At 46.2% G+C, this 16,117-nt stretch overlaps 1 protein-coding gene across 1 annotated transcript in view; it reads left to right on the plus strand.

Moving 5' to 3' along the window:
* Nucleotides 1–374: 374 nt before the first annotated feature.
* Nucleotides 375–16,117, plus strand: part of LOC121008753 (bifunctional apoptosis regulator-like) — an 82,322-nt gene continuing 66,579 nt past the window's right edge. The window contains exons 1-2 of the mRNA XM_040441448.1: nt 375–664; nt 15,619–15,823. Coding sequence (XP_040297382.1) covers nt 375–664; nt 15,619–15,823 — 495 coding nt within the window. The remainder of the gene's footprint in view (nt 665–15,618; nt 15,824–16,117) is intronic.

The following is a 16,117-nucleotide window of genomic DNA, read 5'->3' on the forward strand; positions in this document are numbered from 1 at the left end:
TTAGGCCAGACAGCCCTGTTTTCTGACAGGGCCTGGATGGACGCAGGGATGTCCTCCTTTTCAGTAGCTCACTTTCAGACGGCCATAAAAAACAGATGCAAAACGGCCATTAAAAACTGACAGATGGCCAGAAAATGGATGCACAAATGGTTGACAAATGGCCATGACAGTGCATTTTTTTCACTGTTGCTTATAGTGTGCATGTAGCCTAATGTTTCTCTTCAGTTACAATAGGTAATGCAGGGTTTGACAAACCATGGCTACTGGAAAACTGTACCTTTTTTTTTTCTCTTACACTAAATACATAAATTAGTGAAGAAATGTTCCCAATCATAGTTATGACAATTCATGTCTGCTGTTTTGCAGGACTTATAATGACTGATTGTTTTGGAGACCCGCATTCCGAATTTGACAGCCTCTGCACGGCAGCCATGGAGGAGGACGCCAAGTTAGACATTGGAGTGAGAATGGACCGAAACATATCTGTTAGTGAATTTTCCTGCAGTTGTTGCCATGATATATTGGTGAACCCCGCCACCCTGAAATGTGGTCACAGCTTCTGCAGACATTGTCTCGCCCAGTGGTGGTTGTCTTCTAAGAAGACCGAGTGTCCCCTATGTTGTGACAAGTGCAAAGAGTTTCCCAAAGTGAACATACTTCTTAGGTAAGTAGAGGTGGGGGCTAAACGTAATTCTGATATACGTATTTTAATGGTAATATTGTTTAAGGCAAAGATAACATATTCTGCATGTGTCCTACAAGCTAAGTGGCTCATCAACTGAATGCAATGGTAATCTCTCCTCTTTCATATCAATTAAAGGGTTGCCCCTCTATGACAACTTATTGCCTACTAAAGGGATAGACTGTAAATATTTTGTCAGTAGGCATTCACTCACAGGGACCCCCATGTTCACAAAACAGCGTCCCAGAGTGAATGGAGAAATGATCTACATGCACTGCCACTCCATTTATTCTCTATGGGACTGTCGGATACGGCTATTTTCACATGCACGACAATTGATCCATTCATTCTGAGGACTTCAAGACCCTGTTCTTGTGATCGGTGGGGGCCTATCTATTGGATCCCCCGCACACATCAGATACTTATCAACTATCCTGTGGATATGCAGCAAGCCCTTGAGGAGCCAGAGCGGAGGGTGGGAATGGTAGTGGCTCTGACTATAGGATGTGTCACAGTGGTTTCCCTCAGGCTGTTGCTCCCTAGGGCTGATACAGTTAAAGGAGGGCACACCCTTTGTTTCTCGGGATGCTCCGGGTTGCTGGGGTTCCTGCAGGATGGTAGATTGGGGTACCCTTGATGTTAAGTGTTTGTATGGATGCAAAGCAGGGTGTGTAGAGTATGCAATGGCCAGCATATGGCGATGTACGAGTCAGTAAACCAGCCCAGCTTTAAACAGAATAAATGCCGGTCCTTACTGTAGTGAAAAATGTGAGTTGTATATATCCAACAACAAGGAAATACAGTCTCATCTGTACATAGTGCAACTCCTTCCACGGATAGCAATGTATGGCTTTTGGCCCACTTTATACACTATCTTGCTAAAGTCTCTCTCTCTAGAATCTCTGGCTGGTGACTGTATTCTTGCAATAATGCCTACAGTTCATACTGCGATGTGCAGGTCCAAATGACTACGATTGGTCAATTCATGTCCATGTGTGTAGGGCGTCTTAACTTGTTATCCCTAGTACTGCAGATAGGTAGTAATTTTTATTTATTTTTTTAAAATAACACCTTTAATGCTGAGCTGTTAGTGGAACGTAGGATTGTATCAATGGGTTTTGTAGGACAAACAGGATTGTATATTGATATAAATACACTCTGCAGGGAAACTCAGCATCTGACCAAATGTTAATATGTAGAGAGTGTAAGAAACAGTCATGTCATGTCTCTAAGTTTCATTATCCTGGTTAGGCCTCTTTCACACTTGCGTTGTTGGGATCCGGCATGCACTTCCGTTGCCGGAGGTGCCTGCCGGATCCGTAACAACGCAAGTGTACTGAAAGCATTTGAAGACGGAACCGTCTTCCAAATGCTTTCAGTGTTACTATGGCACCCAGGACGCTATTAAAGTCCTGGTTGCCATAGTAGGAGCGGGGAGCGGGGGAGCAGTATACTTACAGTCCGTGCGGCTCCCCGGGCGCTCCAGAATGACGTCAGAGCGCCCCATGCGCATGGATGACGTGATCCATGTGATCACGTGATCCATGCGCTTGGGGCGCCCTGACGTCACTCTGGAGCGCCCGGGGAGCCGCACGGACGGTAAGTATACCGCTCCCCTGCTCCCCGCTACACTTACCATGGCTGTCAGGACTTTAGCGTCCCGGCAGCCATGGTAACTATTCAGAAAAAGCTAAACGTCGGGTCCGGCAATGCGCCGAAACGACGTTTAGCTTAAGGCCGGATCCGGATCAATGCCTTTCAATGGGCATTGATCCCGGATCCGGCCTTGCGGCAAGTCTTCAGGATTTTTGGCCGGAGCAAAAAGCGCAGCATGCTGCGGTATTTTCTCCGGCCAAAAAACGTTCCGTACCGGAACTGAAGACATCCTGATGCATCCTGAACGGATTACTCTCCATTCAGAATGCATTAGGATAATCCTGATCAGTATTCTTCCGGCATAGAGTCCCGACGACGGAACTCTATGCCGGAAGACAAGAACGCAGGTGTGAAAGAGCCCTAAACTGTGTTAAAATTTAATGTAAAATGCCTGCAGTATTTGTTTGGTCAGTAGATGGCAGCATAGGACCAATTTGCATTGGAGTTTACCATAGAGAAAGTGTATTAATGTGATAATGGTCCTTTAAGGCAGCAGCTAAGTGTTGAAGTGACACACCCCATATTATGTCACCCTGCCTCAGTGTGAGCAGGAAGAAGGAGGAAGAGGGACTGGAACTGCAGCTGCCGCCATATTGGCAAGATAGAAAACAAGTTCTGTGTTGTGTAAGACGTGTGTGGAGATACTAAAGGACATTCCTGTGTGAACTTCGGTCTAGAGACGGATGGAGTACAAAGAAACCGTGCATTTAGTGAAGCCAAGTTAAAAGGACTGTGTGCAGCAACTAACCTGTGGAGCCGACATTGGGCTGTGTGGATTACCCCAAACAGTAAAGAGACTCAGTGCTGTCGAGGTACCGGACAGTAACTGTAATAATCCTGGATTATATTCAACTGGTTTTCCGGCCTGCTGAGGAGGACTTCTTTGTTGCGGATCCTGCGCTGATCAAAGAAAAAGACGACATCGGGCCCCACCGTGCACTTCCACAAACTGTAAGCGGTCCACTTGGACCACTGGGATAAGGGGGGTGCGCACCTGCTTGAAAGTTAGGGTCAGTTAGGGATAGTTTGTGGGACTATTCTTTCTTAGTGTCTGCACTGCAAATACGGACACAGCAAAGGTGAAAATTGTTGCAGTGTTTAACTTGTATTGTTTATACTGTTTTGAATATTTTGCTTGTCTTTACCTGTGTAACTGCACTGTTAACCTGCTTTTAATAATTTATAGTAAATGCAATTTTCTTAATCTTGACTTCTGCGTACGCACTGTTTTCTGGTTGCAGAGTCAAACCACCTGCCTTGCCCTAGGTTCACAAGAGAGCATCCACCTGAAGACAGTGTGTCATCAGTAAATTACTTACAATTTTATTAGTTAATATATTTTTTATAACTTTAATAGTATTCCTTGTCATTGTCTGTATAAAAAAAAAACTCTGAAATCTTTTCGCTCTGATCACTGAGCCTCACAATATTGACTATCCCCGTTTTGTGCAGATCACTTCTCAGTGGCCATCTCATTAACATCACAAGCAGGATTATAATTAAAGATATCTCTATATAGATAACACAGGACCCACCATTCACAATAGTTGATGGTCACAGCTTTTCAACTACCCCTCCCTGCACAATAACCTCTGTACAGTTCACAGAGCATGGGTTAGTGATTCATCTTGTTATAGAAATATTATTAGTAGAAATCCGCTCGCATCAGACTTTGTGTAAGGAAACGTAAATCTCTCAACCACAGTCAGACAAAGGTGTTTTCATGTTCAGTTCTGCTGAGCAACTCCCCTGCTCCCGCCCAGTCTGTTCACTTTTATTGTTTACTCACAAAAGGTGTAACAATAGAAAAGGGGCTGGCCCATCACCCGACCACTTACTTCATGTAACAAGGATGCAGGAAGTGATGACATACAGGAAGTGATGACATAGGAAGACAAGACACCATCATTTAGAATAACATAGCTAGCTAACAAACACATGTATACTATAACCTCCTATAACCACTGGAGTTAAATTTATCCAGCCTTGCTCAGTGATTAATGCCAGATAAAGTTACTATGATCCTCATGCATGATTATTTACAGGACAACGTCATTATCTCCAGCGGCTGATCAGGCGCACTAGAGACAACAAACGCATGTTCCTTTCATATATTGTTCTCTTAACAAATGCATCCACGCCAAGCCAATAAATCTGCGTCTTGCGCGGGGGCCCTAGCCGGCGTCCATACATCAGCCAACAAAACACTGCTCTGCTGAACACATCAGTCTAACCCGGCCCGGAGCCCAGTGCTGTGACAGGACATACACAGGAAGATATCCACTCCAATGGTTTACCCTGACACTGAGAGACATGATGACAATACACAATATATTAGAAACACATCCTAATAAAATTTCCACAACAATCTCCAGTCTAAATATGTTGAGTTATATAAAAAATGAGACAGACCGTAACATCAAATAATATCCTTTGTGATAGAGCGCATAGAGATAGGCACAAAATGGAGGTGCTCATCTATCCAGAAGATAGGTCATCAATATACATTCCGAGATAACTCCTTTACAGGGGTTATCCAACTCCTATAATGCCCCCCAAAATCACGGGTGACACTAGGGATGCCCCATAAGGACCTAACAACATGCAATCGTCAGACTGCCAAATCTATTTAGCAATAGGATTTACTATATTGCTAAATATAAAATTCTGTATATTCCAATGTAGTGCTGCCACCTGCAGGCCTACATTGGATTGGAATATACCTGTGAAAGGCCTGAGTCTCCAGCAGGCTCAGGTCTTTCTCAACAAATGAATGGCTCCCCAATAGCCGCTCGGGGGAGCCAATTCAGGCCCAGATGCACAGTTCTTCCAGGTTTTCAGCTCTCAGATGCCAAGGTCACATTTGACTATGACATCACCAATCGCAGACATTAGCAATGGGTGCATGAGAAATGTATGTGTGACTGTACCTTCATACTATCAAAACAGCTGATTGTTTGGAAATTAATGAAGACCTAGTCTTACGGACATCACCAGCATCCTCTCCTGACGAGAGAGATCAGTTTTGGCCAGATTACTTTTTTTCAAAAGGTTATCTGGTTTTATGGAGGAGCTGTCATCTGTCCTGACATGTTTTCTTTTAAAATAATTTCCCTGTGACGCAGCAATTCTGTTCTGTTATTCATTTTGGAAAATTATGAACAAATTGACAACTGTGTATGAACTAGGGCTGCAGTTAACGATTATTTTAGAAATCGAGTATTCTATCGATTATTTTTTACGATTAATCAAGTAATCTAATAAGAAAAGATGAATTAATAGACTGTTTTACTTTATAAAAACTCATCAGACCCCCTGCCATCAGTCCCCAACACCCTTCTCCCCTGTGCGATCAGCCCAAGTGCATCAGTTCCCCCCAGTACCATCAGCTCAGTTCCCCCAGGGCCTTCAGCTCTTCCTCACACCGTGCCATCAGCTGCCCCCTCAGTGCCATCAGCTGCCCCCTCATTGCAACAAGCTTGCCCCCCAGTGCCCCCAGCTTGCCCCAAGTACCACCAGCTTGCGCCCCCAACTACCCCCCAGTGCCACCAGCTTGCCCCCCCAGTACCACCAGCTTTCCCCCCCAGTACCACCAGCTTGCCCCCCAGTACCACCAGCTTGCCCCCCCAGTACCACCAGCTTGCCCCCCAGTGCCACCAGCTTGCCACCACCTTGCCCCCCCCAGTGCCACCACCTTGCCCCCCAGTGCCACCACCTTGCCCCCCAGTGCCACCACCTTGCGCCCCCAACTGCCCCCCAGTGCCACCAGCTTGCCCTCCAGTGCCACCACCTTGCACCCCAACTGCCCCCCAGTCCCACTAGCTTGCCCCCCAGGTGCCACCAGCTTGCCCCCCAGGTGCCACCACCTGACCCCCAGTGCCACCCGCTTGCGCCACCAAATGCCCTACAGTGCCACCAAATGCCCCCCAGTGCCACCAGATTGCGCCACCAACTGCTCTCCAGTGCCACCATCTCCCCCTCCTAGACATGTCCCCAGCGACAGTAATTACCTTTCCTGTAGGGGCGCCGCTCCACAGCTCCTCCATCTTCTTCTCTGCGCGCTGCACTGACGTCATACTGCGTCGGGTCATAGTGCGCTTAACTCCCGTTCTGTGGTCACATGACACAAATGAATCCTTGATGCAAAAAATTTTCATCAAGAATTTTATTGTGTCTAATTACTTTATTAAATCGAGTAATCATTTCAGCCCTAGTATGAACATCCCCCTTATCAGCTTTCTCTGTCCCTGCAGCTTCTGCCATGGTCGGCACTGATAAGGATAGTGCCAGACCATGATTCCCCCCGCAAGATGAGCACTCGTGCTTAAACTTGCACTTGTCCCCATATTGGACATATTGGATATTGCATGTGCCCTCATTAAAGAGGAAATAAACGTCCAGCTGAATTGATAAATAAATTATAATAGGATCATCGAATATGAAGAATTCCAGCAAAATTGACCCTCTTAAAACGTAACTTTTGCTTAGTTCTAATTATAAAATAATATCTGTGAAACAAAATATATATAGTGATAAATACTTATACAGAGTCACCAACCATTGATATGGTTATGAAGGTTGATGTACACAGGGCAGCATGGGGAGTATTGGAGTGTCTGTCCTATCCCTACACTCACCCTCTATAAAGCCTCAGCCCAGGGACGTCCCCTGATGGTGGAGACTCCCTGTCCTCGAACCTGGACTGACTGCCCTACGTACACCCTCCTCTCAATGACCAATAATCTGGCAACCTGCATATAAGACGGATGTAGCTAGTGTCACAGGTTAGTTATCGCCTGTCTTGACAGCAGCCCATGTAGATGGAAAAAAATATGGTATGAAGGTGTGGGTCCCACCTCTGGCACCATAAAGAAGCCCCTTGGAAACGTCAAGATAATCATACGGTCCCAGGCTTTTTAAAGCATAATCCCCAATGCGTTTCCCCTACTTTCAGGTTCATCAGGGGGTAAATAAACAGTCATGGGTGAACCGTCTTAGTAAAAGATAGTTATGATATATTGTGATACACTTATATAATGAAATAATAGAAATGGAGGATACGGAACCAGATAGCGCAGGTAATGATAGGTGCAAGGACTCAATGGGACCAGTCAGATATATCCCACTTAGCCTCAGACATGGTCATCATTATCAGGAGCCCATTCAGATAAGGACCAATACAATGTCCAGAACTGTAAAAACATACATTGTACAGTATATAAGGCTCTGATGAACACCAAAAATCTAGCTTGCCAAGTTCAATTAAAAGGTCCTGTACTCACACTTCCTTGCGCTCTGGTATCGTACCGTTCCTCCAGATAGTCACACATACTGTTCTTTTTAGCTTCCCTAAATACCCCCGTGCCAGCTGTTTGAAATCGGCGCTTAATGGAACGCCAGGCAGTCACTTCCGGTCGCGAGGTGTTTCCTAATGCGTCACATCTGGTCCTTGGACCGCAGGTGCGCGTCATATCCGGTCTTTGGAACGCAAGTGGCCGTCATATCCGGTTTATCGGCCACAACGTTCCTGGTTTGTTTATATTGACGACACGTACACTGAGCACACTGGAATTTAATGTATTAAGCAAAGGGTTGTCATTTGTACCCACTACAAACTTTTGTCTATTTACTTGGACGAAAGATTTAAATCTGTTCAGCCGGCGCCTTAAATGGCACAAGTTTTTCAAAGATAGTAATAGACAAACTTGTGAAAGGCTTGGTCTGAGCGAGATGGACTCCATGGCTTTGCATACATTATGTGAACTAGGGGAGGAAGGCAGCCGAAGACCGGGTCAGGGTCCATTTACCGACCTTAAACCTAAAAGTGGCAAGATGCCCCCACCCATGAACTATGTGTGTGGACATCTTTTTACAAATGGTGATTAATGACCTGGAACAACTCGGACATGTATCTCCCCGTCATTTCAATCTCTCTCAGGCAGAGATGCTAGCATTAATCCTCGCTAAGAGAATGATAAATCTATCATAATCAAACCCTCTGACAAAGGGGGTAATCTGGTTATCCTCGACCATACAGCCTACCAGAGTATGTGTCTTGATCTCCTTAAGGACAAGGAGGGCTATAGAATATTGCCTGCTAATCCATCCACCTGCTTCTTTGACGATCTTAAAGACATTCTAACTGGAGCCCTGGTAGAAAGGGTTATCTCCCCAGCGGAGTACGACTTTCTCCTTCCTCCCTATCCCACTGTAGCCACCTTTTACGGACTACCCAAGGTCCATAAGGGTATCACACCGCTTAAAGGTCGTCCGATCGTCTCTGGGGTGAATTCACTAACCCAGAATTGCGGTGTATACATCGATCGGGTGCTGAGGCAGTTCGTCGTGTCCCTCCCGTCATATATACGAGGGACACGATGGACTTCCTCAGCAAGATCGAAACTATTAGCGTGGACCCGGGATGTCTACTGGCCAGTGTGGATGTCGAGTCTCTCTATAGCTCTATTCCACACAGCAAGGGTATATACGCGGTGGAGTACTTTTTAAAAACCAGGGACATTCACTGCAGAACCCATAATGCCTTCATTCTCAGACTTCTCGAGTTTGCTCTGACCCACAACTTCTTTTTATTTAACTCTCGCTTCTACCACCAGCTCAGGGGGACGGCTATGGGGAGCCCGTGTGCCCCCACGTATGCCAACCTCTTCCTGGGCTGGTGGGAAGATGTATACGTGTTTCCAGATGTATCAACTTGGTGGTCTGAAAGGATCATCTTCTGGACACGATACATTGACAATATCTTTGTCGTATGGAAGGGTGGGTCAGAGCAACTCAGAGAATTTGTAGCGGCCCTTAACACCAATGATATTGGTTTGCGGTTCACATATGAATCTGATCTACATCGCATCCCCTTCCTGGATGTGCTCGTTACAAATGAAGAAGAGAGACTCGGTGCGGCCATGTACAGAAACTGCAACCAATTCACTTCTTCATTGGGACAGTCATCATCCCATACCACTCAAACGGGGTATACCGAGGGGCCAATACCTCTGTACACGGAGGAATTGTTCTGAGAATGAGACATTTCACGGTGAAGCCAAAAGACTTCAGACTAGATTTGAAGAAAGGGGATACCCCCAAACGATCCTTAGGGGGGCCTTTCAAAATGCCCTAGTAAGGACCGCACGGAACTCCTTGTCCCTAGACCTAAGACACAGAGCGGACAACAGCTAGTACGCCTTATCTCGACCTTCGACTCTGCAAATACACAGATTGTCTCAATTCTTAAAAGGTATTAGCCCATCTTACATATGGACCCCGACCTTAGGGATGTGCTTACTGCGCAACCCAGCATCACATATAGACGGGGGAGGAGCCTCAAAGACCGTTTGGTCCACAGCCACTACACGACACCAGGTGCAGTGGGGATGTGGCTCGACCGTAAACCCTGCGGTATGTATAGATGTGGCTCGTGCAAGGCATGTGCATTCATATCTACAGCTAAAATGATCACATGTTCGGTAACTGGACAAACCTTTAAAATTAGAGACTTCTATAATTGCAGGAGCAAAGGGGTGGTGTACGTATGCCAATGTCCATGTCCTATGGACTACATAGGAAAAACCATCAGAGAGGTCAGGCGACGGATTTGCGAACATGTGAACGACGTTGTTAAGAAAAACATCACTCCGGTTGCATCACATGTAAATGACGTTAATGGTGGTAACCCCAACTGTCTGAAGTTTTCGATCTTGGACATGATCCCCCCACCCCCAAGGGGAGGCAACTGGGATCGTAAAATTCTCCAGAAAGAATGTACAGTACAGACCAAATGTTTGGACACACCTTCTCATTCAAAGAGTTTTCTTTATTTTCAGGACTATGAAAATTGTAGATTCACACTGAAGGCATCAAAACTATGAATTAACACATGTGGAATTATATTCATAACAAACAAGTGTGAAACAACTGAAAATTTGTCATATTCTAGGTTTTTTCAAAGTAGCCACCTTTTGCTTTGATTACTGCTTTGCACACTCTTGGCATTCTCTTGATGAGCTTCAAGAGGTAGTCCCCTGAAATGGTTTTCACTTCACAGGTGTGCCCTGTCAGGTTTAATAAGTGGGATTTCTTGCCTTATAAATGGGGTTGGGACCATCAGTTGCGTTGAGGAGAAGTCAGGTGGATACACAGCTGATAGTCCTACTGAATAGACTGTTAGAATTTGTATTATGGCAAGAAAAAAGCAGCTAAGTAAAGAAAAACGAGTGGCCATCATTACTTTAAGAAATGAAGGTCAGTCAGTCAGCCGAAAAATTGGGAAAACTTTAAAAGTAAGGGCTATTTGACCATGAAGGAGAGTGATGGGGTGCTGCGCCAGATGACCTGGCCTCCACAGTCACCGGACCTGAACCCAATCGAGATGGTTTGGGGTGAGCTGGACCGCAGAGTGAAGGCAAAAAGGCCAACAAGTGCTAAGCATCTCTGGGAACTCCTTCAAGACTGTTGGAAGACCATTTCAGGGGACTACCTCTTGAAGCTCATTAAGAGAATGCCAAGAGTGTGCAAAGCAGTAATCAAAGCAAAAGGTGGCTACTTTGAAGAACCTAGAATATGACATATTTTCAGTTGTTTCACACTTGTTTGTTATGTATATAATTCCACATGTGTTAATTCATAGTTTTGATGCCTTCATAGTCATGAAAATAAAGAAAACTCTTTGAATGAGAAGATGTGTCCAAACTTTTGGTCTGTACTGTATGTGGATCCACCGGTTTAAATCTCAGGTACCTCTTACCTTGTTTTTTATAGTTTGTGGAGGATGTGCCCAGTCTGATCACTCTGATCATGAATAAGCCTGCTCGGTATGATGAGTTTTGATATATTGGCAGGATACGGGAAGTATCCGATTTTTTACTATTTGGCGTCTAATATCATACAGATGCCTGGTGCTGCCAGCTATCCAGGGCGTGCACCTAGGTGGAATGCTGTGCAACATATTTGTTCTTTGATATTTGTCCACACCGATCTTCCCTTCTACCCCTTTTTCCCAAACCCCCCCTCTACCTATCTGCAACGCTGCCTATGGCACTCCAGCAGAATATGGGGGTATGTCAATGAAAACGTTGATTACACATGTGGTCAATCATTTACATACATCCTCTTGCTATACGATGCGGCTCTGATATTGTAATTACCCATATCTTGGGGACTCATAACCATATCGGGTATCCCTTAAACTGTGTCAGTTTACTCTGAAGTGCATGTAAACTTTAATAAAATAATATATTTCTGAACGACTGCACAGCTAAGAGCAAGTATACCTTTCTGATTGATGTGACGTCAGTAAGCAAGACGTCCGGTTGCCCAGCAATGAATATAAACAAACCAGGAACGCTGTGGCCGATAAACCGGATATGGCGGCCACTTGCGTTCCAAAGACCGGATGTGACGCATTAGGAAACATCTCGCGACCGGAAGTGACTGCCTGGCGTTCCATTAAGCGCCGATTTCAAACAGCTGGCACGGGGGTATTTAGGGAAGCTAAAAACAACAGTATGTGTGACTATCTGGAGGAACGGTACGATACCAGAGCGCAAGGAAGTGTGAGTACAGGACCTTTTAATTGAACTTGGCAAGCTAGATTTTTGGTGTTCATCAGAGCCTTATATACTGTACAATGTATGTTTTTACAGTTCTGGACATTGTATTGGTCCTTATCTGAATGGGCTCCTGATAATGATGACCATGTCTGAGGCTAAGTGGGATATATCTGACTGGTCCCATTGAGTCCTTGCATTTATCATTACCTGCGCTATCTGGTTCCGTATCCTCCATTTCTATTATTTCATAATATAAGTGTATCACAATATATCATAACTATCTTTTACTAAGACGGTTCACCCATGACTGTTTATTTACCCCCTGATAAACCTGAAAGTAGGGGAAACGCGTCGGGAATTATGCTTTAAAAAGCCTGGGAACGTATGATTATCTTGACGTTTCCAAGGGGCTTCTTTATGGTGCCAGAGGTGGGACCCACACCTTCACACCATACGTTTTTCCATCTACATGGGCTGCTGTCAAGACAGGCGATAACTAACCTGTGACACTAGCTACATCCGTCTTATATGCAGGTTGCCAGATTATTGGTCATTGAGAGGAGGGTGTACGTAGGGCAGTCAGTCCAGGTTCGAGGACAGGGAGTCTCCACCATCAGGGGACGTCCCTGGGCTGAGGCTTTATAGAGGGTGAGTGTAGGGATAGGACAGACACTTCAATACTCCCCATGCTGTCCTGTGTACACCAACCTTCATAACCATATCAATGGTTGGTGACGCCGTATAAGTATTTATCACCATTAAAGAGGAAGCACAAACCCTTCTGAAACCGCCACGGAGCACTCCGACTGTCCTGAACACCTGGCCCCCCGTGAAAGGACTGACCTGCCCTAACTGGAGCCATCACCCGCAATCACAGCGCTATATCCTTGTGGTCCCACCTGATACTAGGACGCACCGCCTTGCACTGACGAAACTGTTCGTCATAACGCAACCAAGCAAGCACCCCATAAACCCGATACGCTTCCCCAATAGTGTCTAAATAGTAAAAAAGTGAAGAACAATTCTCTGACGCCTTTTCCCCTATAACATTGGCCAGGATCACAAAAACCTGCAACAAATTTGAGAACGTACACGGAATCAGACAATAACACCACTTATCCTCATCCTCCTTTTTCTTTTCCTCTTTCCGTTCCCTATCCAACAAAAAATGCTCCAAAGGGACTAGGGGCCCTTCAAAGCAAACATACACCTCGCCCTTTGCTGTGTGATCAAAATGAGGCACATCCCCCTCCTTATCACCGTCTTTACCCCGTCCTTATCCCCCCCGACTCCGCTGATGTCCCTCTAGTCCCGCCGCCACTACTACCGCTGCTCGCCGTCGCCCCCCCCCCCCTGACCGGAGCTCCCCTCCCCTTAGATACCCTACGCCGCCAATGGCGACCCCCACCATCGACTCAGGTGCCACCAAACCCCGCACCAACTCCCGTAACCCAGCCCAAAGCTCCTTTAACCCAAACCAGCCGCCGCCCCCGGGGTCAGCCCAACCCAGAGGTCCCTTTTGCTACCTCCAAGGGGTTACCCCCTTGCGACTCACCTGGCTGCGCAGATGCTGTGACTCCGCTAGCCCGAACATGAGCTTGAGGGTGTTGCGTGCAGTCATCCCCATGTCCTAGGATCCTCAGGAACTCCTCTGCAGAGATGTCTTCTCCTCTTGTAGCCTGGGCGCACAGTTCCACAAAGTTCCAGAAGACAGTGAGCCAGCCCTGTGCGGCAGACGCTGAACCTCCATCTTGGCCACACTACTCCTGCTGCTCTCCCCCTCGCTGGGCATCAGAACCACTGCCCAGAGGTCCGCCGTGCTGCCGGATTCCTCCTGGCCTGTGCCTGCCTGGAACTAACCTTCCCCACAGCAGCACGAACCAGAGGATCCATGGAGGGTCTCCTCACTCTGTGCCAGACCCTCGGGTTCACCTCTGGGCTTAGGCGGGCCGGAGGCCTGGTCCTCATCGGCCGTTTTCGTGGGGGCACTTCAGCAGCAGCACCAACTGACCCCCGCCAGCAATCCCTGGACCTGAGCCTGCAGCCATCCTGGACCTCTCTGTTCCGCAGCCTCCCAAAGCTGCGCCAGCATCGCCTCCACCTCGGACATGGTGAGTAGGCTTTGGGACACACAGCACACTGTAGCTTTTTTTTTTTTTTTTTTCAATATTGGGGAGAACGACTGATCCCTTCACAGTGCCCACTAAAATAGCCCCTTTCCTGCCTTTTGTCCTCCCTTTTAACAGCCTTCCCCCCCACCAGCTACTCTCCCTCTATTGCCGCCCTTAACCCCCTGCCTGCCATTTTCTCCCCACTCCCTCCAAACCCAGTCATGCAGGCCTCCCCCCAGGCTTGCAACACAGGTCTGGCCTGTCCTTTTATGCATGACATTTTTATGCCAAATACAGGCATAGGAGGGATAATGAATTTCCCCTAATAGGTTTTTTTTTGTACCATTTTGGGGTACTTAACAATTTTTGATCACTTTTTATTCCATTTTTTGTTGTGAATGAGCAAAAAACTGCAATTCTGGCGTGTTTTTTTTTACAGCATTACTACTGTAAAGGGGTCACAGTGAGAGCATTACTGCTGTGAAGGGGCACAAAGAGGGCATAACTACTGTGAAGGGGCACAGAGGGCATTACTACTGTGAAGGGGCACAGAGGGCATTACTACTGTGAAGGGGCACAGAGGGCATTACTACTGTGAAGGGGCACAGAGGGCATTACTACTGTGAAGGGGCACAGAGGGCATTACTACTGTGAGGGGGGCACAATGAGGGCATTACTACTGTGAGGGGGGCACAATGAGGGCATAATTACTGTGAAGGGGCACAATGAGGGCATAACTACTGTGAAGGGGCACAATGAGGGCATAACTACTGTGAAGGGGCACAATCAGGGCATAACTACTGTGAAGGGGCACAGAGGGCATAACTACTGTGAAGGGGACACAACAAAGTCATAACTACTGTGAAGGTGCATAGAGAGGGCATTACTACTATGAAGGGGCACAGAGAAGGCATTACTACTGTGAAGAGGCACAGAGGGCATTACTACTGTGGATGGGGCACAACAAAGGCATAACTACTGTGAGGGGGGACAGAGAGGGCATTACTACTATGAAGGGGCACAGAGAGGGCATCACTACTGTGAAGGGGTCACAGAGAGGGCATTACTTCTGTGAAGGGGGAACAATGTAGGCATAACTACTGTGAGGGGGGCACAGTGTGGGCATAACTACTGTGAGGGGGGCACATTGTGAGCATAACTACTGTGAAGTGGTATATTGGGGGCATAACTACTGTGAAGGGGCACAATGTGGGCATGCCTACTGTGAAGTACTTATTTTGCACTTGGTAGTCCAAGACCCTTCCTGCTACCCTTAGATTGGCCAAAACTACTTACATGTGTATTGCTGGCTAATCCAAGTGCAGGGCTGGACAAGCAGGACTGTGACCAGAAAGTTGTTTTTAACATTCTAAAATGTACATAGTTGAAGTCCAATGCTAAAGGAACAATTGAAACAAATGATAAAATATTACATGGCATCCAACAAATCTCAGTGAGACAGTACTTACATGAGAAATATTTGAAAGGGCTCCCAAAGGTTTAATTTCCGCTAATACCAGATTATTTAGTGACCGCAGTAATGCATAATGTTATGTTTTCTTTGTGACTCTTGTAACGACCTCTTGGTTGATATTTTGTTTTTCAGGAACATCATTGAAAAACTGTTTCCTGATACCATAAAAGAAAAATATGAGGACCTTAAGCAGAAAGTTGATATTACCGGAGCCTTGCAGGCCTTCAATAAGTATGGCATTTTCCAGAGTCGGTTGTCTTCCTGGGACAGGCAGGCTAACCACCAGAGGGGCGGAATTAACTTCTCAGGGGTGCTGACTGTATTAAAGAGAGTAACAGTAAGTGACCCTCCTGTATAACACAGTCATTTGTAATGTCTTTACATACATCCCATCTGTTCTGTCTTCATACACGTTCACATAGTGTGCAGTCTGACATTCAGCATAAACCATTCCAAATAAGAGGACTGTTTTCTGTAGTCTAACTTTTTTATTGGCAAAACAGAAGTATTTGATGTGATTGATCAATTGTGGCAAAACTATAAGAATACAAATGGCTTGTATAAGGCATAACATGTATCACCAGAAAGCATAGAACAGCATGTATTATAACATTTGCATAACACTGAGCAA

The sequence above is a fragment of the Bufo bufo genome, chromosome 7 (assembly GCF_905171765.1).
Source record: "Bufo bufo chromosome 7, aBufBuf1.1, whole genome shotgun sequence".
NCBI classification, from domain to species: domain Eukaryota; kingdom Metazoa; phylum Chordata; class Amphibia; order Anura; family Bufonidae; genus Bufo; species Bufo bufo.